Source organism: Rousettus aegyptiacus, unplaced genomic scaffold, assembly GCF_014176215.1.
Source record: "Rousettus aegyptiacus isolate mRouAeg1 unplaced genomic scaffold, mRouAeg1.p scaffold_m13_p_3, whole genome shotgun sequence".
Classification (NCBI taxonomy): Eukaryota; Metazoa; Chordata; class Mammalia; order Chiroptera; family Pteropodidae; genus Rousettus; species Rousettus aegyptiacus.
This window is the reverse complement of record NW_023416306.1, coordinates 57,651,248-57,677,737: the sequence shown is the minus strand read 5'-3', so window position 1 is coordinate 57,677,737 and position 26,490 is coordinate 57,651,248. Positions and strand designations below refer to the sequence as shown.

At 34.0% G+C, this 26,490-nt stretch overlaps 1 protein-coding gene across 8 annotated transcripts in view; it reads right to left on the bottom strand.

Annotated features, from left to right (window-relative positions):
- The window catches only part of CCDC171 (coiled-coil domain containing 171), a 245,529-nt gene that overhangs the window by 145,534 nt on the left and 73,505 nt on the right, over nt 1-26,490 (bottom strand). For 7 of the 8 annotated variants that reach the window (XM_036239088.1, XM_036239086.1, XM_036239092.1 and 4 more), the window contains 6 exons: nt 25,571-25,673; nt 12,840-12,946; nt 11,014-11,103; nt 9,792-9,992; nt 7,010-7,177; nt 5,301-5,489 (listed from right to left, as the gene is read on the bottom strand). In XM_036239088.1, coding sequence (XP_036094981.1) covers nt 5,301-5,489; nt 7,010-7,177; nt 9,792-9,992; nt 11,014-11,103; nt 12,840-12,946; nt 25,571-25,673 — 858 coding nt within the window. The remainder of the gene's footprint in view (nt 1-5,300; nt 5,490-7,009; nt 7,178-9,791; nt 9,993-11,013; nt 11,104-12,839; nt 12,947-25,570; nt 25,674-26,490) is intronic. The other variant, XM_036239089.1, reaches the window with a different exon arrangement.

Here is a 26,490-nt window from a genome sequence, read left to right as displayed (position 1 = left end):
CACAGCATGAAACAGTGTCCTATATATCTGGTATATAACATGTATTTATTAATATTAACTACATGATGTAAAAATTGTCTTGATTGTCTTACCTATAGTAGTAATTTTGCAATAAAATATACAAAAAATTCAGTATCTCAGAACAAAAGAAATCTGAGAAAAATAAGAGATAAGGGAACTACCATTTGTGAATGGCTGACGGTATGGCGCTGGTTAACTTTTTCAGACTTTATTATGTTTAATTATTAACTAATCAAGAATTACACAGAAATGAGATTTCAGAAAATATGAAATTGAGTTGTCATTAGACTTCTTTTCAGATATCACTTTATATGTAAAAATAGTATATTTTTCTAATAGAAACTGTAGCATAACAGAAAAAGGACTGAAAGATAAAGATGAAGAAAATGTATTAAAAGAGCACATAACACTGACTTTGTAAATATTTATAAAACAAAACATTTACTGTTATCTCAATTCTAATCCTATCCCTAGAACTTCCTTGCTATACAAAAAAGTGAAATCAGTTCTCTAAACCTTAGTTTCCCCATCTGTAAAATAGAAATGATGCTTAAACAACCTATTTCGCAAGATTGTTGTGGAGCTCCAGTAAGAAATGGCATGCAAGGTATGCAAAAGTATTGAAAAAAAATCTATCGAGCATTATGCCAATTAGACAGATAACATAATTATTAAGAAAAACAATTTCTAAAGCAATTATTTGAAAAGTAGTTAAATATTTCATTAGAGGTGCCCACTCATACCAACTTATAGCCCATCGAAATATAGTGTGTACAGAATTGTGTCTAACTACTTGTGAAATAATTCAAGCAGGGGTACATACCTACTGCCTCCAACAATATAAACAAACTGTGCTCTATCTCTGAATAGTTCTGGAATTCAATTAAAGTTTCAACATCTAATAATACTTTTATGACTAATCCAGGTTTCTTGCCAAAAGTACTCTTAATACCACGATATAAGAGGAATAAAATGCAATAAAGTATGATGGATCTGAGTTTCTTTGATTTTTGTTCTCCATTCTAAACTCACCTGATTTTACTAAAATGTCAAATAAACCTAAAGTGTTTATAAAAACATTACATCAAGGCTTAACCATACTTAACTGACAGTAAAAAAATCTTCTAGAAAAGAAGTTCTTATTCTAGTAGGAACTTATTCAGATAGAAAAGAAATAACAACATGTATACTAAGATTGCAAAAACAAACTTAGTAAGTGGAATGTAATGTGGCATTCAGCCCAGATGCTTCAGTAGGCATAGATGCTTGGGATATATTTACATGATGGCTCCAAAATATTTAAATTCAAGAAATATCCAACTATGTGGCTAGCACATTTCACCTAATGTTAAAAATATGCTGTGATGCTGAAACCAAGCTTCCTCTTCTACAAGTTTCATTTACTTAACAGCATTTCCACTAATTGTTTTAAAGCTTACCCATTCAAACATCTTGCAAATAACTCTACTAAATTTTTCAGATAAAAGAAATTTAAATGCAAAAAATTGATTTTTACTTAACAGTCTTTTACTAACCACTTCTTCACACTACCAAACATTAAACACAGGTCTCTACAGATAAGCTATTTGTTTTCCAACAGATGGTCTCAATGGCTACGTTCATCTGACACTAACCATCCTTTACAACCTGTAATCCTGTGCTAAAACTGTGGATTTTGCCCCCTCATAACCTTATCAACATAATTTTTAAAAATGCATTAAGTACTATAAAATGAAAATACTATTATTTGTACTATAGCTTTGGGGGGGTAAGTGGAGATATAGCATTAATCATAACAAAATTTCCTAAAATAAAATTTATAGGTCCTGTAATATATATTATAACAGTTTACCAAATATAAAATTCAAGTGTATTACTGCTGTGTATTCCAGTCTATTTTATGATATTTCAAATATGTATATAAATATAGACTATATGCCAATATATAATATTAATGTACTTTTGGAAGTAATGAATATGATATTTTCAATTTGTATACCCATGGATCAAAGTCTAAGGTATTACACATTCTTCGGAGAAAAGCCTTCAGTGAAAGCTTCTTTAAAAACATTAGCATTTGTGATGACTGACTCCCTTACTGCTATGCCTTTCTGCAGATTCATAATAAAAGAACTGATAGGAAATGAAGTTAAGTTGGAAGACTCACATTACCTGATTTCAAGACTTACTAAAAAGCTACAGTAATTAAATCAGTATTATTAAAAATGGGTAGTATTTAAAAAAGAAGAGACAAATAAATAAATGGAACAGATGAAAATTCTAGAAATAGGCTTATATAAATATAGTAAATTGACTTTTGACAAAGGTGCAAAGGCAATTCAATAGGAAAAGGTAATCTTTTCAACAAATAGTACTGGAATAAGTGGACATCTATACATGAAAAAAAAAAAAAAGAACACATCAACCATACCTCATGCCTTTATAAAAATTAACTCGAAATGGATCATAGACCAATATGTAAAATCTAAAATTATAAAACGTCTAGAAGAAAAAATAGGAGGAAATCCTAGTGACTGCATATTAAGCAGAATTCTTAGATACAACACCAAAAACACAACTCATACAAGAAAAAATAATAATAAAATGGACTTTATAAAAATTTAAAACATTTTCTCTGCAAAACTACTGTTAAGAGCATGTAAAAAAAAATTTTCAGATTATATATCTTGACAAATGACTTATATCCAGAATTTACAAACTCTCAAAATGCAGCAATAAGGAAACAGGCAACCCAATTAAAACTGAGCAAAAGATATGAACAGAACTCACCAAAGAAGATAGCAAATAAGCATATGAAAAAAAAATGTTCAACATTATTATTCATTAGGGAAAAGGTACATTAAAACCACAATGACATGTCGCTACATACCTATTTAGCTAAAAATAAAAAGGAAAATGATGAAAATCACATGCTAGCACAGATACAGAACAATTAGTATTGCCTTACATTGCTAGTGAGAATGCAAGATGATACAACCACTTTGAAAAATGATTCGATAATTGTTTCTTATAATGAAAACTTATAATCACACAAAAATCTATGCATGAATGTTTACTGCAGCTTTAGTCATAATTGCTAAATAATAAAACCAACCTAAAGGCCATCAGCAAGTATCTGGACAAACAAACGGCACATCCATACAATGGCATATCACTCATCAGTAAAAAGAAACAAACTACTGGTAAACACAACATTAATAAATCCCAAATATATTCTGTTATGTGGAAAAGTCAGAACCAAATGGCTACATGCTATATGATTCCATTTATATGACATTCTGGAAAAGGTAAAACTGTAGGAATAAACAACAAACCTGTGGTTCCCATATATGGTCAATTTTTTTTTTTTCCCATAAATGGAGGAAGGGTATTCAGTGAGGACAGTAAAATCTTGAACAAATGGTATGGAAACAGTAAATGTAGAGAGAAAATGAACCTCAGCCTCTATCTAACATCACACACAAATATTAATTTGAAATGGATCACAGACCTACACATGAAAAAGCTAAAACTATAAAGCTTCCAGAAGACCTTGGGATACAGAAAGATTACTTAGCACATAAAAATAAATACCCAAAAGAGAGTAAGATTTATAAGCTAAAATTCATCAATATTTTATCATTTATAATCATCACAAGAAACATAAAAAATGAAAAGGTAAATGAGCAATTAGAAGAAAATATCTTTGACAGATTTTTTTATAAATATACACCTATCCTAAAACCTAGCAACACTTTTATTCAAGAGAAATCAAAACCTATGTCAACAAAATACTTTAACAGTAACATTTGTGACAATTTTATTTTACAATAGCTCCAAACTGGAAAGAGCCCAAATATCTGTCAATTCACAATCTATCAAATTGTGGTGTAATTATAAAATGAATACTATTCTACCATAAAGAATGAACCACTGATACACCCAACAACATAGATGAATATCAAAAACATTACCTTGAGTGAAATAAGCCAATCACCAAAGACTACATACTGAATGATTTCATTAAAAGGAAATTCAAAAATAGGTGAATGAATATAACCTATGACAGGTATCAGAACAATGGTTGCCTATGGGAAGTGGAAACTCACTGTAAGTGGACATGAAAACATTCTAGGGTAATAAAAATGTTTTAAGTCTTAAGTGGGGTGATGGTTACACGGCTGTTTGCATGCACCAAAACATCACATTGTACATGTAAAATCTGTTAACTTCACTGTATGTCAATGTTACTTCTAAAGACTGAAATAAAATAAAATAAAATGTTTCAGTCTTTTACTTCAGTAGTAAAAAATGCAGAGCATATCACAAGACATCTTTAATACAGTGAACAAACGGCTACTTTAAGAGAGTGTATTAATTCATTCGAATTCATTGAGAAAGGCATAAGTTCACAAAGGCCAGAATGGTGTATTTTAAGCAAAATGAAACTGTTTATTAACAAACATAAAATACATTTCATTTCTCTTTTTTTAATTATACTTGTTAATATACACATGAGTGGACAAAATAAGAGGTTAAACACTGAATCAAGCATGGGAAGAATAAATAACCCTTCAGTTCCTAAGTATCCTATCTTGAAAACAAGTGACCTATTATTAAATTCAATATAAAAAAAAGTATATGCTACCATTGTGTTATTCCTGATTGGGCAGGAATGACAGTTAACAATATAAATTAGTTGACACTAATTTGTGTAGGAAAAAAAATATGGTTATGTTAACTACCCATAACTTCTGTTGTCAAATCCACATAGAAGATATAACAGTCAATTATTTTGCTACTGGATCTACAACTATAACTCTAGTTCTTACACAATGTTAATAATAGTATTACAAATTTCACCCCAAACAAATTAAAATGACAGTTCACATAGGAGACTCTATAAGTGAAGTAAACTAGATAAGAAGATACCTATACCAAACTGAAAATATTTTACCGTATCTCTTTAACCTTTTATTTTTAAAATAAAGAAAATACAATTTTAGCTTTCAAGTGATCAATGCATCCTGAGATATTTTAACCAGTAAACCCATCTACTTTCAACCTTAAGTGAAAGATAATCCTTTACACATAGGCACACACAACATACATCCATTTATGTATTTGTGTGTTTATATACGTATCACTTGTGCCTAACAAGTACTATGTGATTCTCAAGAAGTTTTCAACTGACTTGGCAATGATACTAAAAGAAAATACTTGAAATAAAAACTGAGCATTCATTTTTCAAAGCTCTTTGTAGAAGGAGCATACCATACCTGTGCCCTCTTCTGCACTTCTAGGAGGAGCTCTGAGTACTGCAGCTCCAGTTCCTTCTTTTGTTTGTGCCAGGAGCTCTCCTGGGCTTTAATCTGCTCTGCCACTTTGTTGAAGGTATCTTCCTGGGTCTGCTGAAGCTCTCGCATCGTATCAGACTTGTTTTTACAGATATACTCTAGATGACTTATCTAAATGGAAAAATACGACAGAGAATGAGATGTGCTGATAAATTATTTCCTTGTATCACCTCTTCCAAAAAATATCTAAAATTTTCTACTGTATTTTATTCCTTAAAATAAATATTTTAAGTTAAAATGGAAATTAAGAAATCATAAAACAAGAATTAGTTAGGGCAAATTATCATGTTAGCAGGAAATGGTGTCACTTGTATGCTTAGATGAGAAATCTTTTATTTTTCTTTAACAAAGTTACTCATTCTATAACTAATTTTACTTTAAAAATTAAGAATATTCTTACTTCTATAACCAAAGCTCAAATTACTCAGATATCTTAATGAGAAATAAAAGTATTTAAATGAGATTTACAAATCTGTGAACATCACACATACAAGAAAGCAGAATTTTCCAACCATTTTTTCACATTCAAAACACTGGAAAGAAAACCCTCATCATCTAACATATATGACGATTAATGATATTTTGAAACTATAAAATTCTACTAAAACATTATACCATTTCAGAGGGTTAAAACTTGAATTCATTTTAATTATCAATAATTTTCAAACCCATTATTCACACATTTACAATCATAAACAGCATCTATGCCTCTCAAAATTTATTCTCTCATTTCCTCACTCCTACTTCTCCGTGCCTACAGTTGCTTCCCAGTTGGATCAAAGTAAAATGATCTCCCTTACCTTAAAATTGGGCCAAGATTAAAAAGAAAAACTTCGAGGAACAATTTTTCTTTTCATGTCCCTTAAGAGCAAAGGTCATTGCAACTAAGATATGGAAACTAAACCACATAAACATAGTTCTGACCAGTTCGACAGACCAAAAATAAGAATCAATATCTTTAATGGTGTTATATGTTGGCCTGCTAAGCCATTTTAATTTTCTATAACCAAAAGGTTTTCAATTTTTTTTTAAAGATTTCCCAGGCTTGTGAATGATAAAGTAACTATAACATCTACCATTTTCTCCTACAATACATACTTCTTATAATCTAAAGCACTGAATGGGTTTGGTAATATACGGTTTGTTATATTTCAAGAAATGTCATAAGCATAATTTAAAAATTTTAAGTGCTTTTAAAGTAACACCTCATTATTTCCTAAGCAAAGAATTTTAGGATCATGTTTTTGAATAACTGTATCTTGTTTCTATTTTATGCTAACATAAAGAGTTGGTTTATTAATGTAAATGACTAAGTTCTTTGAATTGCTTCATCAGTAAGATTAATTTATTTTCTTTTAATTAGGTCCCTGTGGCTAATACTGGCTAGTAGTATTAGCATGTCCTGCACAGAAAGTGGAGCTTAGAGACTTCATACAGACTTCAGTCACATTTACATGCCCACAGCAATGGCATCAAACTGAGTTGTAGACAAGTCATAATTAATGGTATTGAATTATTAACATCCAAATTCTTTTTGAAATAAGATGAATGTCAGCCCCTCTTAATGATACTGTGATGTGGACAAATGTCACTGAATTTAATAGAGGTATCTGGTGCCTGAGGACAGTTACCTTCTCATTAGCCCTGTTAAGGTCTGCGATCAGGGCATCAACATTCTCCTGCAAGACTGAACAAAGCTCAGACCAAGAGAATTTATCCAGCATGCCTTCTGGTTGTTTTATGAGCACACAGCCTGCTATCAAGTGCTGATACAAGGTATGAAGGAAGGTTAGCTTCTCCTGTGAGAAAAAAAAAATTAATTCCCATATATAAACAGTGTAAGAATTAAAAAACAAAAATCACGTGGTAAAGAATTTATTTCAAAAACCTGGAAAGGAATTAAAATACTCAAGTCCCAGAATAGTGTCACTTTGGTGCCTTTTTTTACATTAATAATTAAGCATCAGATAGAAACTGGGCATGGCTTACATTTGGTATTCAAAACCCAAATCTAAAGTCTAGAAACCAGAAGACCAGGGATTTTACCCCAGCTCTGCTACTACGGAGGATGTGATCTGAGTTAAGTGCACGTTTGGTACTCAGCTTCCTCAGCTCTAACATGAAGTATCTGAACTAGTTGTTTCTAAGCTTTTCTAACTAGAAATCAGTATGGTAATTCTATAATATCATATTTACATTTGCTAAAACAGATGTTATTTTAAGTCAAAAACCAATATAGAGAAAGGAGTGTTACTCAACTCTGTCAAAGGAAAAGTTATATCAATATCTGTACTTTCCAGGTACACAATTACTCAGGTTTCTCCCTCCTCCTCCAGAGACTCCAGTTTACTTACCACTTATAGGAAATCTATCCCAAGCCCCTTAGGCAAAGCAGACAGTGATATGAAAGATATAGAAGATGGGCTCATTTGCTTTCCCCACTTAGAAGTTCATATAGCATTTGGCACACTGGGCATTTGTAGGTGTTTAAATATTACGAAATAACAGAAAAAAAATGGACACTGCTGTCCAAAATATACTTTCAAAACCATCTAATTAGAAACACATAAAAATAAAGTTCTTTAAAATTATAATGCCATTGCAATAACCGAAATATCCGTTGTTCGATGACCTAGAAACACTATGTTATAGAATTCAGTAAAAAGCTGATCTCATCTTGAACACACAAGGAGAGTTTACTTACTAGAAATGCCAAATGGCTGTCCTTATAAGGTGTTTCATCTATAAAGCCCCAAATAATGAAACTCAAGACAAAGTAAATGAACCTGCAAAATGAATATTTTATGTAGATAAAAGTTCCCTTAAGATTTTTTTTAAAAATCAGCAGAAACAGAAATTTTTTAAAAGGAGAAATTTTAAGAGGGAAAAAATAAAAGTTCTAACCTTCTAAATAAGAAGAACTGAATACAACATATATAAAGGTTTTGTAATTAGAAATTATGGGGAAGTTTTCTGATCTATATCAAAACGTGTATCTTTAATTCTCTCTATATGCCAGTTTATTTTTTCCAAATATAACAATTAAAAAATAAAAATATGAATATGTAATTAAAACCATAAACTTGAGTTAAAATATAAAAATCTTCATAAATATGCTATATGCCTTTTTCTTTTTTAAGAATTAAAGATGTCTTTCGTATTGTCAACTGGTTGAGATGTTTAAAAATCATATTAAATATAACTACCCTATTCAGGCACTTATAACCTTCCCCCTCCACATTTTGCCATTGAGTTCATCCTCTAGGATAGCTCATTGTGTCGCTATTATGTCCTTTTTGCTTGGGCTGTGATAAACCATGCATGATAATCATCCACTTGGTGTGAAAAGAGAATCTCAAGATCCAAAATCAATTCACACATGTTGAACTCAACCACAATGCTGTAGACATGCTGACTTTACAATACAGTCAGGCTTCTAGTTTCCTTTACTTTAATCATTATCTGATGTGTAGAACAATTCCAGCCCCTTCATGTGGACACAATTTAAATCCCAGACTGTAAGAAGAGGGGAAAGAATGTTTCCTTTTTACTCTCTTGGCATTCCAGTTCATATTTGTTGGAGTAATGAACTCAATATGCTGGATGGCTCAGATAAACCAGTTCCACACTAGCTAGACTAGTTCTATATCCCATGGGTAAAAGAAAATATAAGATAACAAATCCATTCACAGGCTCATACAGAATATTAAAGTTTGTCATCACATTTTAAGAAGTCATTAATAAATTAAAATGGACAGGCAACTCTCTAGGGCATCCAAATAAAGTTTTAATTCTGTGGAATTTATATTTTCTAAATTGGCTATAAAGAGTAAGAAGACCCTCTATTAAAGGAAATATTTCTGTTTTGAAAATAAGATAACTCCGATGTGGAGAGACTAAGCTATGTGGGTTGTCCATATTCACACAGTTTGTAAATAGAAGTTCCAGGATCTAAGTCCAGTTCTTTCTGATACAAAAAAAAAAAAAAGGAAGGAAGGAAGGAAGGAAGGAAGGAAGGAAGGAAGGAAGGCACACACACACACACACAGAGACAATGTTTCTATCATACCTAGCTACTAAATGACTGAAAAAAAAAAAAGTTTTGTCATTAGCAATCAGGCAAACCTTGAAAGGACTGTTAGGAGCACAGCTGCTTGAGATATGATATACTAAATAGAGAAGATTAGTTGCACAAGTGACAGAAGGGTTAATCTACACTACTTCTTTCACAAAATAGGACGACGCTGAGTGACTGATTTTACAGGTGGCATGAAGACTTCAAAATCGTCAGCTTCAAACAATTTTTTGAATTAAATCAAATAAGAGTAAAAATAGCCACTTGATATATGTAAATGTATAAAACTGAGATTAGTGAAAGGCCGTTCCTGACAGTCATCTTGTCTCAGGTAATACCTCGGCATCCTTCTGGTAAGCCTGGGAAAGCTTCTGCAGTTCACTTTCAGACTGGGCTGCTCGCGCCTTTTCTTTCTCCCAACAGTGCAGCACATTTTGTAGTTCCACTTTCAGTGTGCTTATTAGAGCCTCTCTATCTGCACATTTAGTGCGTAAATGACTTAACTCTTTACTGACATCAGCCAGTTTATCCTGAAGGTCCTGTCAGAGATACCAAAAAAAGAGGTTGCATGATGGCAGGCCAACATAAGGGTGGGGAACACAAATATAAAATACTTAATGGAGACTTCCAAAACTTTAACATAAAAGAATCACAAAGGCAAGCATTTGATAATAATGCTAAACATGAGGCATTTTATTAAATGCATTTTCTAAGCATAATATTATAGCAAAAACTTAGAAAATGTGTTGTTATAACACTTAAACATAAAATGTTAATAAGAGAGCTTATTCCAGAAAACTCTTTTCCTTTAACTCATTATTAAAGAAATAACTTGGTAGCTCACAAAATTTTAATATATGTAAATAACATTCTAAAAATAAATCTCTTACATTTGATTTAACATAAGAACATTTACTTCTCAGTAACATTCCAAATACTAATACAAATCTCAAATATGTGGCATAAAATTCTGCTGAACTATTTATTCCTTAACCTTAACAAATTCTATTGAAGTATATCCATGATAAACTTAACATGATCCAACACACACACACACACACACACACACAAATCCAACAATACTGAGAAACTCCGAGAGTTTCTTCAGTATAGTTTTGCAAAGATGTAGTCCATAATACCAACAGAAAAAAATAAACTGTTGTCCTGGACCTGAGCCATGTGTAGTCTTAGCCCATTGCAAAGACAATGTCTCCACCTAAAATGATGAAAACTGACTTCGAATACTGATGAGATTGCATAAAATATGTTTACTATGTGTCAAAGGGTGAATAGTAAATCTTAAATCATTTTTTGAACCTATGATATTATAATTAAATCTGGGAAGTTTTTCCATTAACCAGAACAACATCTAATCAAATTTTATTTTTTTAATGAAAAAATATTCTTGTTACTTTGATCAATAATAAAAAATTAAAACTGTATCCAAACACACTTAATAATAGGAAGGTATGTTTTCAGATATCTCCACTTAAAAAGTTTTCTTGAAAAATTATATTTGTTTCTTAAAACAAAGAAGAGAGTTATTTTAAATCGTAATACCTTTATATTTTTTGTGTGAGAGTCTATCTTCTGTTTGGTAGAATCAAGTTCATTAGATGCCTTTTCCTTAGCATCATTCATGCTGTTTAGCTGATGAGAGAAAATGTAAGTAACTTTTTTATATTTTTCAAGGACGGGTAACTTAAAAGCTAATCTTTAAATGTTTTTTATGCAATTACTTAATATAAATTTTTAAATAGTAATTAAGAGCCTTAAAAATTATTTCTCTTGGTTAACTATGTAATTTCTGTCACAAGCTCATATAGCTAAAAAGAAAAAGCATTCAAGCTTAAAATGTCCGTGATGTTATTGTATTTTTACTATGTGTCTAGATAGAAGATTTTATTTGTACTGTAAACAAACATAACTTTATTCTTAAAATCCTGCCGGACCAAAATGCCAGAAATAGTGGCATCTATAAGGAAAGAAAAAAGGACAAAGCAGAAAACTGCTCTTTCTATACATCAGGAGGGTATTCACTGGTCTCTCACTCCATATGACAACTTCAGGGTCGGTCACATGCAGTCCTACTGGGAAGGCTTGTGGCAGGTCATCAGTTGGTCCTGCTTGGCTTGTGATTTATTTTCTTTGACAGTTCATTCTTCTTTCTGTCAGACTGCTCTTTTTGCTTTCTTTGCAGCCACCCCCTTGGTCTCCCCACTGCTGTCTCTGGCACTGGTTCACAACAAAGCACATTACTAAGCCAAAGCCTGCTGAGTCGACTTTTCAACTGTGCTGAGGATCATGTGACATTCATCCTCCCAAATAACAATTCGCTGTGGGTAATATGTTCCTAGTTACCCTGCAGCTTCCAGACCTAGGCCTCAAAAGAGTTTCATAAAGTACTAACAACACAGGTTGTCTTGTCTCACTGGGAAAGACTTAGCAGTATTTGTTCTTTATAGAAATTTAATTATTTCATGCTCACTTTCTTTTATGCCTTCTGAATAATTACAGAGGGTATTAAGAAGATTCACTTTTCCTTCTTTGTTCACCTTCTTAAACAAGAGTAAAATAAGCCCCTTCTGAAATGTGAAATGCAGTGGTTTCATTGTATTATATGAAATAAACAGATAAAAAGAAGAATAAACACTAAATTCTACGGTATGTAGTTGTTTTTGGTGTAAATAATCTGTTGTTTTACTAACTGTATTTAATGTAATTACTTCAATTCCCTAATTTGACAAGATGTAACTAAGCAAACTTCAATTTTTAAAGCACAAATTCATAAAATATTTTAATATCCAAGAAAATTATCAACCTACACAAGATGATTAAGTAAAAGCATGAGCTTTTTGAGTCAGCAAACTAAAAACTTCCAAGCTACATCAAACGAACACTTGTTTTTAAAAACTTCTAACAACACTTTACTACTTCCTTTAGAGAATTAAAATTAACTTATCTCTTTTTTATTAAGATTTCTACAATTCATAGAAATCTAAACCTAAAATACTGATAAAACCTAAACTTCCACTGCCTAGTCCAAATTTCATAAAAACACATTAACATTTAACTACAACACATATTAACTGAAATGACTTGTACAGCTTACCATTAATATAAAATAAATAAATTTTGAAGTTCAAGAAGTGATAGTCTTTATAACTTTGAAAATAACAGTGTTATTAAAGTTACAAAAACATAAGTGAGACATGACTTTAGGCCACACTTAAAGAAAGAACAGTGACAGACAATTTATTATTTTTTGTATCTGTGAAGCTGCCAATTCAACATTCCCGATTTTTCTGACCTTTATAACAAGCAAGGGGTACGTACTGCTGTAGGCCGAAGGCTATATGTGTGGAACCAAACAGTGCAAGTGTTACCTCATTAGATGCATCTTCCAGCTTGTTCTGGTAATCTGTCAAGGTACGCCTTAAAATCTCAAGGACAACAGAGAAGCTGGGAGGTTTATCTTTGTCCTTGTGGATGCCTAAAGAAAAATAAAGGATGAAAGGATACCCTTAAAGTCACAAGGAGACAAAAGCTAAGCAAATAGAAACAGATATTACTACAATTGGATAGACTTAAAAAGACACTATGAAACACTGAGTAGAATATTATTCTCTAAAGTATACTACTGTATAGTCAAAAATTAATAGCCTTTCTAAAAAAGTGGTCTGATTAAGTTCATAATATATCAAGTTTTAACTTATGGTTACTTTGTACCTTACCAAGGCCTTCACTGCAGTCAATGGTGAGTTCTTTTTTTCCTATCTCCTAACTCAGGTGTTTTGTACATACCTATTATCCAACCATTAAATGAACAGTCTATACTAACATTGTTTTGGGAAACTATGTACACTTACTTCGGTCTTTGTTTCTGATCGGTCAGACCAATTTTGTTTAAATAATAATTTCTGAATCCAAGAGCACATAATTTTCTGTTATTCTTGGAAATATTCTTCAATCCTTAAAATTCTCAAGTTACATTTTGAAGTAAATAATGAAAATGCTATTATCTACATAGGCCTATATGACATTTCAATTACAATGATATTCACTGTAAAAATATAAGTATTTCTGTATTATGGCCTCAAACTATTTTAATTAAGCCAGGCCATAAATTAGTTGAGCTAATCAAGGTTACATGGTAAAATGTAGTTCTAAATATTAACCCAAAGTAATGAAAAGTTTAGTGTCAAAAACCATATTAAATTGATTGATTACTGTACTACTATTTAACTGTTAAAAAAAAAAAGGTAACAAATTTAAAAATATTCTTATTAAAAATATTTTTCCTATTATAATTTCTCCCTATATTTTACGATAAAAATATTTCAATAGACAACAAACACATTTTCAACGAAGATAATTTTTAAAAGAAGCATTCATAATATATGTATTATTATTCACTGACTAATTCATTCAACTGATTTACTGAATTCCTACTCTGCACTAATCTGAGACACTAGACACATGGAGGTGAATGTAATTGGTATAGTCTCTGTCCTCAAAGAATTAATAGTCTAAAAAGAAGAGGAGAAATAGTAAACAGATAATGACATAAAATCATTTATATATTCTTCAAGTATCCAATTGTTGAAACTTTGAAGGAATAGGGAAGAAATTAGTAATATAGAAAGAAAGAAGGAAAAAAAAGAGAAAATTTTTTAATAAGACCATCTTTATTCATCTCAGAGTATTGATATTTAGTGTTTTAATCTTAGACAAAATGTTATTAATAAATTTATTACATTCAAGATACAATTTAAACATTATCTTAAGTATGGGTATACCCTAGACTTTCTTAAATAGAAGAATATTTAACTTAAAAAACAAAAGTAATATAGAAACAATCCATATCCCAGCTAAAGGAGAAAAAACACACTGCTCTAAGCCATGGTAATGGAAAAGACAGTTCTCTTTGTAATGACTATGAGTTGGAAAGACAACTCATTAAAAATTTTATTAAAGGTCTTACCAAATATATATTTTTAAAATTGCTCTCTTGCACAAGATAAAAAAAAAGGTAATGTATAATTCTTTTCTTTTGCTACTACACAAGTAGGCCATGAATAAATCATTCAAGGGCACTCGGGAAATCTGCTGGCTTTTACAATAAGGGAGAAAACTTCCTTTTAGAAATTCAGAAGAATAAAATCATCTTAATATGAGTGTTGAGAGGTAAGGGACAAAATGCTCTCTCCTTACTGACCTATGCATATTCTTATATTCTACATAAAATAAAATTAAGTTTCTTTTCCTGAAACTGTTTATGGAATAAAGTTCAGTTAAAGTAAAATTATGTTTTGTGTCCAACCCACATCCACTATAAAAAGATGTAATTACTGGTCCCTTAATATGACAAAATGCTTACAAATAAAAAGAAAGGGTCACTGAGGACCCAGGACCTTCATAACTGATTTAATTTAACCTAATATTATTCTAATGACTGTACTACAGCCCCCCAAAAATAGACTATTAAAGATATCTTATCAAAGTCTAAAAATTCACAGAAAAAGAAGAGGTAAAAAATATTTGAGCAGTGATCGTAAATGGCTTTTCAAAGGTCAAAGTCTAAATAAAGAACAGAATGTGTCTGAACACTCTGTATTTCAGTAACACCAATTCAACATCTTCTGAGTTTCTCTGTCCTTCTCCCTATGTGTATGTGTCTCTATACATGGATACTGGCCCATACTTTGACGTCATTCTGGCTGTTTCAATCTCTCTCACTTTTAAGTACATTTCAACTTTGAGTATACCCTGGCAAATCTTTTCTTTGAATTATCAGACCACAGGAGGGAGCAGGGTATAAGAAAAGATTCCAAGCCCTCTAAGTTTTTTCCCTTTAGACAATCTCAAAAACTAAGCATTTTTACATGACACAAATAAACCACTGTTTTTCAAGCTAGTGTTATTTCCTCAGTAACCTATAGTCGCACAATAAAAACACTAAATTGTAATGAATGAGGTGAGTCTATTGCCTCTACCTTCTCAACCATGTCTTATCTTTTTCAGTCTCCTGCAAAACTTCAAAAGGAGACAATTATTACGAAATAATGGAGAAAGAATATAAGACAGAAGGGTACATTTTTTTTTTAATCTGTTACAGAATATTAGTAGTCATGTTCATCCTCGGAACAGCTAGGAAAAAATCCTTTTGTCTAATATTGATTTTTAATTGAATCATAAGACAGAAAATAGTATTCAAATGGTTTTTATTTTCACCTGAGAAAATCCAAATATTTAATACACATGCCTAGGAAAATCCCTTTTTTCATTCTAAACGCATTACATATAAATACTTCATAGGCAGTTATACTTTTCAAACTGAGACTAAATTCTGTATATTAACTCGTCCTATTCACTGAGGTCATAAACAAACATCTTCATCATCTTGCAAACATTGGTGCCCATTCCAGTTTTTAAGGAAAATGGCTCATAACTTTTCTAACATATGGAGTATATTTATCATGTAAGTCCTGCTCACCCACCCCTTAATCATGCTCCCTGGGAGAGTCCAAAAAACATTTCCTTTACCAAGGTTTGAGAAATGTATTGGTGAGGGGGGCCCCAGCATCCCTGATGAGCTCTATGTAGCTACCATGAATGACAGTGGGAAATGATGCCATGAAGCTAGGTTTCCTAAATTCAGTGAGGACGATGGGATCTCAGGGGACACAGGCCAAGTGGTAGCACTTAACTTCTCATGACAAAATGGACACAGAAACCATGATGAGCACTGAAGTCAAAACAATAAACAAAATGGTTTTACCCACGAAGATCACTGGCATTGGCTAACGGATCATGGTTCCTAGGACTGAAATAGATATGCTTTGTACTTAAGTGTTACCTAATTTTGCATAAGTAAGAAATCTTAGATCTGATTACTAGAACTAAGATTTAAATCAACACAAAAGAGAGTCTTGGCCTTCAAGCAATTCTCAGACTGACCTGAGCTAGTTCACAGACCCAGTACCCTTGAACAAAAAGGATTGGTCCCTTGTAAAAACCCTAACAAATTATCAAAAGATTATACTATCAATCTTCCTCCTCGTCTTCCTCAAAGAAACATTTGACCATTTTCCAGGGTGATTATGCACTGAGAAAGAGGAGTTAATCACCCTTATCAGAGATAACTGGACACTGGATCTGAACTGACCTATTCCTGGAGACCTAAAATGCTGTTATGGTTCACTAGTTAGGGTAGGAGCTTATAGAGGTCAGGTGATTACCTGAGTTTGGGCTAAGGTCTATCTCCAGGGAACCCAGTAGGTACCTGAACTCACCTTATAGTGATTTCCCCAGTTTGGAACACACAGTTAGAAAAGACAAATGCAGAAACTGGTGCAATGTCCATAACCATCACTAACACATGAAGAGAGAAATTTACAGACAAAAACCAAATAAAAAAAACCAAGTGGAAGTCACTAGAACTTTTAGTCAACAAAATAGTAAATCAAAAGTAATGCCACATTCCTTAGGAAACTGCAGAGTTTAGTGCCTCTGCTAAGGATCTGAAAGATAAAAGGGTTGGTTATTCCAACCACATCAACATTCAGCTCACCTATCTGGTTTGTGCAGAATACAGATGGATCTTAGAGAAGGACAGTGAATTACTATAAGCATAATCACATGTGACTCCAATTTCAGCTGCAGTTAAAGATGTAGTGTCATTGTTGGAGCATAACAGTACATTTCCTGGCAACTGGAATTAAGCTATTTCTTTGATCAGCTTAGTAAAAACCACCAAAAGCTCCTTTCAGCTGGCAAGGCCAGCAATATACCTTCACTGCCCTACTTCAGAGCTATATCAACTCTAACTCTCTGTCATAATCTAGTCTATAGAGAGCTTGATCAACTCTCCATTCCAGAAGACATCCTATGTTCCACCTAGTTCTCCAGCAAGATATTATTCTGACTGCTTGAGTTCAAGCAGGTCAAGTTTGGCAGGTCTTTTTAAGTGAAGCACAGCCCAAACTTTTAGGATTTTTGAACCAAAAAAGCCTCCTCTACAGATAACTAATCTCCTGAAAATCACCTTTAGACTTGACTCGCTGCTAGTCCTCAGCAGATACCACAAGCATGGCCACCAATTTATCATGAGTTGCCCCATCATAAAATGATTAGTTTATGATTCACCAAGCCATAAATGTGGGCAGGCACAGCAGCACCCTATCATCAAGTGAACGTGATGCATACAAAACTGTGTTCCACTAAGTCCTGAAGGCACAAGCAAGTAGCATGAGCAAGTAATCCAGGTTCCCATGGACCCTATTCTTGTTACACTGCTTCCTCTCTCTTGACCCACACACTGGACCCATGGAAAGTTCTCTATGATCGGTTTGCTAGTGGGGGAAAAAATGGGCTTTGTATACAACTAGTTATGTATGATATGCTGACACTTCTTGAAAGTAGACAATTGCAGCACTACAGCCCCACCCAAGGGTGACCCTGAAAGACAGTGGTGAAGTGAAAGCCTTCCAGTAGGCACAAATTCAAGTCATGGACTTGACTGTCATTTTGCCTGAAATGAGAGATGACCAAAGGTAAAAATATACATGAATTTACGAGTAGAAGCTAACAATTTGGCTGAATAGTCAGGGACTCAAAAAGAACACAATTAGAAAATCAGTAACAAAGTAGTCTGAGCAGGAGTACGTATGGTGGACAGTGCTCTTCAAATGGTCACTATGTCCAGATCAAAGATCAACTTCAGTATCTCAATAAACAGGAGAACAAGATAAAGCATTCTGTAATGTTAGCCAGTATCTTTTCCTGAGCAACCTTTGTCCTTACTCACCTTTGTTGTCCTTAAAACAAAAAAGCCATGACGGCAAGGATGGATAACACAGGCTCAGCAGCATAGACTTCCATTCACCAAAACTGGTAGGATTACAACTCCTGTTGGATGGCACTATTCTCTAGGGGAACCAGTCAGCCACTAGGTGGCAAGTTGATTATACATCACTTTCATCATGGAATAAGCAATGCTTTATTCTTACTAAGGTAGACATTACTCTGGATATAGATTTTCCTTCTGTAACCATAATATTTATGCAGAAATCATCATCCATGAATTTTTAAAATACCTTATTCAACATTACTTATTCCATGTAGTGTTGCTTCTGACCAGGGAACTCACTGTATGGTAAATGAAGGAAATGGGCTCATTTTCATAAAATTCACTGGTCTTCCTATGTTTTTAAGCCCTTGGAAGCAGCTGACATATAGAACAGTAGAATAGCCTTTTGAAGATTCATGGTGTTGAAGAGATGGTATTGCTTTGTGAGATATGGATAATATCCTCCAGGATACAGTATGTATTCTGGGTCTGCAATCAATATAAGATATGTTTCTCCCACAGCCAGGATTCGCAGATTCTAGAATCAAATTTTGGAAAAGGGAATGGCTCAATTCACTGTAATACCTAATAATCCTATAGTGAAATGTCTGTTTCCCATCCCAGAAACTATGGACTCTATTGGTCTAAATCTTAATTCCCAAGGGAAAAATGCTTCCACCAGGAAAAAAACAATGGTTCCATTAAAATGGAAGCTTAGAATGTCACCTGGCTATTTCTGGGCTCCTTATACTAGGAAACCAAAGAGCAAAAAAGGTTCTTCTGTACCAAGGACAAGGGAACATTGGTTGTAAGAAAGAGTATGACTAGCATGCAAGACAATCCACAGGGCACCTATTAGTAAATCATGTTCTGTAATAACAGTTAACAAACCAGCAATCCCACTTCTAGATATATATATCCAAAAGAATTGAAAGCAGGGTCTTGAAAAGATATTTGATGATCCACCTTCACAGCAGCATTATTCACAACAGCCAAGGAGTGGAAGCAACCCAAATGTCCATCAATGGATGAATGGATAAACAAAATGTGATATAGCCATACAACAGAATATTATTAAGCCTTAATAAAGAATATTCATTATTATTTATGATTTATTATTCAGTCATATGCTATAACAGGGATGAACCTAGAGGATATTATGCTAAGTAAATTAAACCAATCACAAAAAGACAAATACTATATGATTCCACTATATGAGATGTCGAAAGTAGTCAAATTCATAGAAACAGCAAGTTGAATGGTAGTTATCAGAGGCTGGAGGGAGAAGGAAATGGGGATGTGATGGATAATTTTGTGCATAAACTTGATTGGACCATGGCCCATATTTTTAGTTAAACATTATTTCTGGATGTGTCTACAAGGATGTTTCTGCAAGGGACTGACATCTGATTCAGTCCCTTGCAGATTGAATAAAGCGTTTTGCCCCCCTTAACATGAGTGGGTTTCATCCAATTCATTGAAGGCCTGAATAGAATAAAAGCCTAAGTAAAAAGAATTCTTTCTCTCTGACTGTTTTCAAGATGGACATCAGTCCTCTTCTGACTTTGGACTCAGACTCAGACTGGAACTCACATCATGAGCTTGGCTGGTTCGCAGATCTTCGGAGTCAGACTGGAACTATACCATCAGCTCTCCTGGGTCTCCAGTTTGCCAAATGAAGATCTTGGATTTTTCAGCCACCAAAATCATGTGATTAATTAGTGATCCCATTAGAGAATGTTGTGTACTCTTAGTGAAGTCACTCCCTCAGAGTTCACAAACTGAAGCTATGAGTACGATGAAGTAGGGCAAGTTTGATTTGTAAACATCAGTGAATTGGGAGAAGGGAAGTAAGAGAGAAGAAATTAGCAAATGACACCAAAGGAGACCTGTGGGCTGCTCTTGTAGGCATCCTCAGCTCCTCAGTAACTCATTACCTCTAGCTAAAATGTACCAGCCATGAGGTTTACAAGCACAATTAAAACTCTCAAGAAGGTACTAGATTGAGGCAATAATCCTTTATTAAAGAGGGAGAGAGGAGAGTCAAAGTCCATCTCTCATCCTGCTTTTCCTAACAGCAGTCCCTAAGACTGCCCAATTTCTGTGTGATATATACATGCCTAAAGGCACCAAATGCTGTTACTATTATTTCCTAGGGTCCTTCAGGCTCTCCAGTAGAAAGAAAAATACCTCTGGAATATTACAAATGGCTTCTTCATGGAAAGAAGGTTAAGGAAGGTTGAAGCATTCTGTCTCAGTCAACACCCTGAGGAGGATCTAAGACTGAGCAACAAGAAAAACTTTCTTTCATGAACCTAATGAAGAAAAAGTCAAATTCTATGTTTGCTAGCATTCTAAGGCAGAGGTGAAACTGTATTAGAAGAAACATTTGAGGCAGAAAGACTACAAAGGTTCAAAGTAGTGAAAGATTTCTTCCCAGATATACCCTACTTACTATAAGAATTTCTACCAAAGAAATGATACATAAGCAGTTGTAGTACTTCAATTTCAGTAAAAAGTACAAATAGGAACTAAACGTCCCTAAGCAAGTAAATTGAGTTGATCTTGTCTAATGTAGTAGTCAGTCGAGGTGACATTTCTGTGACCCATGTAAGATTGTATATCCTTTCCACTGAAGGTTAATCTTCCTGGTGACACCTAAAGGGCTGTTATAATTTTGAAAGAGACTCTATGACCATCTTTATAACCTAAAAAATTTAAATGTAAATGCAATGTAGGCCTTCGACCTGATATTCATTCATTCATGCTTTTATTTATTCATATTCGACAAATATTTATTGAGTGCTTGTTTTGTGCCAAGAATTGTTCCAGCAGCTGAAAATACATTAGTAAATAAGAGACAAAAATCCTTGCCCTCATCTATAAAAATTAACCTATGATGGTCAACTTAACTGGGCTAAGGGATACCAATACAGCTAATAAAACATTATTTCTGGTTTCGTCTGTGAAGATATTTTGGAAGAGGTTAGCATTTGAATCAGTAGATTAAGTAAATAAGATTTGCCCTCATCAATGTGAGGAGGCATCATCCAATCCATCACTCCCCCAACACCTCCACCCCAATAGAACAAAAGCGTGAAAGAAGAGCTAATTCTCTTCTTGGACATCAGAGCTCTCGATTCTTGGGCATTCAGATTCCAGGACTCATACCAGTGGCCCCCAGGTTTTCAGGGCTTTGGACTCAAACTGAATTATACTGCCAAAATTCCTGGTTCTTCAGCTTGAAGAAGGTAGATCATGGGATTTATCAGCCTTCATAACTATGTGAGATTATTCCTATAATAAATTGCTCCTTATATATACCTATATATACTCTATTTGGTCTGTTTCTGTGAAGAACCCTGACAGTACAGACATAATAATAACTGTACCATATAGCATGTGAGGCCAAAACAAGTGCTATGGGAGGGGGTGGGGAGAATAGAGCATAAAAGGAAGATAGGCAAGTGAGACAAGTAGCATGGGAATAGGCATTGGGTATGCTACATGGAAAAGGTGAGATTTAAGCATAGATTTAAGAATAAGGAAGAGCGCTTTGCAGATATATCAAGGTGAAGAACTTTCCAGGTAGAAGGAATGGCCCCCAAGGCAAGAGCACCTTAGTGTGTTCAAGAAACAGGAGGCCAGAGTGGCCCAAACAGAGGGAGGGAGACAGATAGTAGCAGGAGGTGAGATCAAAGTGGTGAAAAAGGATAAGGGCACACTTACAGGGTTTTGCACACCATTGCTGGCACTTTGGCTTCTACTCTTAGTAAAATGCAGAGCCCACCAAGGTTTAGAGCAAAGGAGTGACATGCTCTAACTTAGGTTTTCAAGTGACCATTCTGGTAGCTGTAGCGAAAACAGACTAAAGGAGAGCAAGGTGTAAGCAAAAAGACTAGTTAGTAAAAGGAACAAGAGGTGCTGAGGGCATTAGGAAAGAAAATGTAAACTATCATACTGATCACTGGTGAGGAGATCAAGTTAAATCGTCTGTGTAAATAAATTCCTTAATGTCTTGGACTAACTTAAACTTTGCTTTATCTGCTTACTACGTGAAGATAAGCTGATGGGCTACTCTTGCTTCAGAAAGATTTCTTAATGCAGAGGACCACCAAATCTGAAGAAGACAGGGAACAGAACACCTGGCAACTCCTGTGAACTCTGGACATACAATTCAGAAAATAATTTTCGCCCATTCTATTTTAAAGAGCAAGTCAAATAAAAAAGAGAGAAGGAGAGAAGGAGAGAGGCAGGGAAGGGAAGGGAGAGAGGAAGGAAGGAAGGAAGGAAGGAAGGAAGGAAGGGAGGGAGGGAGGGAGGGAGGGAGGGAGGGAGGGAGGAGGGAGGGAAGGAGGGAGAGAGGGAGGAAGGAAGGAAGGAAAGGAGGGATGGATGGAGGGAGAGATGGAGGGAGAGAGGGAGGGAAAGGAGAGAAAAAGGAAAGGAAGAAAAAGTTCTGTAACCATCTCCCTAAATTTCTACCATAAATTAGTTTCCTGAAATGGGGACAAGGAGGGGCAGAGTATATACTGATCTGAAAAAAAAGTATGAAGAGGTAATAGAAGGGAGTAAAGTACTATTGCCTACTGGCCATAACTGCAAAAAGGAGGATCTCTCTGGAAAACCCTTCTCAATATAACTGAATTAATTTAGTAACAAATTCTAAGGCTATGCTATTATCACATAGTAAGAATATGTCCCTATTTGAAATAGACTTTTTCTCAAATGTTGTGTGTGTGGTGTGTATGTATTCTGTGAAATATATACGTTTATATATATATACATATATATGTGTATATATATATATACACACACACACACATATATATATCATACACATCATGTGCATATACACATATATCCTTGAATTAGCCTATGATAAGTTTTTAAGTTACTTCCTTTGAGAGGAACAAAATATTTGGTCATCTTTGTGTAGCTGAAACCAGGCATACTGCGGCAATCTTAATTGTTCATTCACGATCTTCTATAAAATATTGAGCAATAAAGTTTTTTATTTATATTCTTCTTGGTAAAGTAAAAATAAAAACAAAAAACAAAAAAAACCCAACTGAGCTTATGTAAGCAGAAAGGAGTCCATTACAATTACACAGGGCCCATTCATGGAAGTCAAGAGCAAGGATGAAATCAGGTCGCAAGCAGATAAGTGAATTAGGGTATCAGCAGGAAAAGAGATGGCACACTCACAACTAAGTCCATCAGAGGAGAATTTAATGAAGAGATTTACAGAAATGTGGACAGGTTAAGAGAATTAATAAAATATGATGAGACACCAAGAACTAGCAAGAGTAGAAAATCAATACCATGTCTTAGTCTAAAGGATCGAGTGGAAGGAACGTTGTCACCACAGTCCAAACGATCCACGGCTGTGGAAGAGGACCTGCCTGACAGGAGCTATAGCTGCTGACAAATGAAGCCACTGCCAGAAATGCACTGGACCAGAGGGGAAATAAATACCCTGACTTTATTTTCTTTTCTTTCTTCCTCTTAATCTGCTCGTGCACCCACTGTCCAAATCTAACCAGAAGCCAGAGGGCAAAGACACCCAGATCATGTAGCTGATGGAGGTCAGCCTCTACAAGGCAAAACAGAAAAGACAAGAATGGTTCTTGGTGAGTAAAAGCGTGAATAACCAGCTTAACATGGAAACAAAGACCACTCTATTAACAGAACAAAAATCATGAATTCAGCACACAGTCCCTTTTCTGTGAACATTTTCTCTGAAACAAATATAGTGTGTATATAAGTGGGAAACTAGAAAGTTAAAAAAAGAATGCTTACAAAAGACTAAAAACCTTAATAGAAGACAATTATTTTTCTGTAGGCTTAGTAATAGCTTGTGAGTTGCTTTGTTATCAACGATTTCATTTTAAAACTCAAAAGAGACATGACCTCATTATTCTTAGGTTTTCTAATTCAACTCTGAAGAAGCATTTAAAATAATATTGAGGCTTAAGATATGTCATAATTTTATAAATTTTCAAGATCCTAACACCATTAAACAATGACACATCTAATAATAAAACTGTACTATTGCAAAAGAAAATTTTATCTTCCAAAGATTTATCAAATATATTGAAAATCGGATATCCATTATTTTTTATGTAGCTTTTATATATCTTCCCACAGTAACAAACCATGAAACACTCGTGTTTTGGGGAAAAGTTTAAATAAAAACAAAGAGAGTTACATGTTAATTTCATAAAATTATTGCTAAAAAAGCATGAAGGATAAAAGCAGACCCCAAAAAAACAGATAATAGCAAACTACACTGAATTTCTGACAGTCTACCAATAGAAATCCATAGGTTCATCAGGTAAAAATGGGCCTTGATTATATTCTTCTGCTTTTTCTAGGACAACAAACCTTCCTGAATTTGATAAGTTTCCTAAAGAACTCATTTGCTGAATATCTGTTTGATTCCTTTAAAAAAACAGTCGGATACCTCAATTTTAAAGTGTAAGGAATATAATTTTACATGCTTTCTAAAGAACACAACTGAGTCAGAAAATAAATAATTCGAGACTGACAATATGGCAAAAGAAAACTGAAGCAGAAAAGTAAAAGTATTTAAGTCAAAGCTACTAATGGCATAAGCACAAAAATTAAGAAAGCAGAAATCATCGACAGCATTCATTAGCTAACTAATGCTTTTGCCAGTTTCCAAAATATAACTATCTAATATACAATTCTTATAGTTCTTTATCATATTAAGTATGCTAATACTAAAACCAAAACATTTTACCTAAGCATTTTTATCTGGAGAGTATATATATATGGCAATAAAAAATAAAGAAGAAAACCAGCTTAGAAAGCAACAGAGTAGAATCTGCACTGTTACAGCCTGTGTCCTACATAACCTTTTGAATGCATGACCTTTAAGTTGCTGAAGGTTGCCTCAGAATTTGGCTCAGTTTGATGGAAACATCTGCTCCCCTTGCAGGTATACTGTAAGGACTTTTTTCTCAGTTGGGTTCAGAACACAGCAAGTGAGCCCTTGTCTGTCCAATCATACAGACTTTGACACTTGTAAATCAAGTTCTGGGAGGACAACAGCAGGTCTACATTCCATCACCCTTTCTCAGCCAGCTAGGCCAACTGACTGCTGTGAGGACTGCTCTTATCATGTCATCAAATCAAAACATGTTGAGATAAGGGACTATACGAGGCATCTGCAGAATTCCCAAAATGTAGTGACTTTGGAACATTGACAGATGCATCTGTCATCTTATACCTTCAACTAACCTGATGTCCACTGGCCCGACACAGTAAAGCTGTCCAAGATCGATTCCAATTCTTTCACGTTATTTTCGCATGTCTCTACTAGAAAGGCCTGGTGCTTCTTAGCCTTTTAATTAAGAAAAAAATTACACATGATAAGGTCATGCATCAGAGCTGCAGATTTTTTTTGTGAATATGTATAGCACAATTAAGTATAAACAAGCTAATAATGACTCCATTCAAGTCAATTATTAATAGACCTCTTTCTGTCTTAATCATACCTTTTACTTGGTTTAATGTAACAGTGAGTGTATAAGATCTCAATAACAATTTACTGAGGCCTTAGTGCCTGGCACTATTCTAAGTATGTTATACACTATAATTCTTCTTATTCTCACAACAACCCTATAAGGGAAGGGCTATTATTATCCCAACTTTACAGATAAGAAAACTGAGACATAGAAGAATTAAGGAACACTTTAAAAGATCACGTTGGCAGTCATGTGTCGAATTGGCAGATGGTGGTCAAAATGAATGCAGTAAGATCAATTAAAAAGAACTGCAACAGTCTATTCAAATGGTGATGGTAGCTTAGGCTAGGGTTAGGGACTTAGCATGAAAAAAAAGTGGCACTATGCATACTGGAAAGATACTTGGTGGAATGGCCTAGGTAACATTGTATTGCGTTAGATGAGGTTGATTGGATTAGACAAAACTGGATCAGAACTGGATTAGGAGTCAAGATTGACCTCAAGGTTTCAGGTTAGAAGAACTGGGTCAGTTTCAGTAATTGACTGAGAACAGTAGAGGTGGAAAAGGTCTTATTTTGGCTACTTTTGTTTATTTACTTGCTTTTAGCAGAAATATGTACTATTAATTTTATTTTGACTATATTACATTGAAGATACCTTTAAGACACTCCCAGCATGAGCACAATGCCTGGC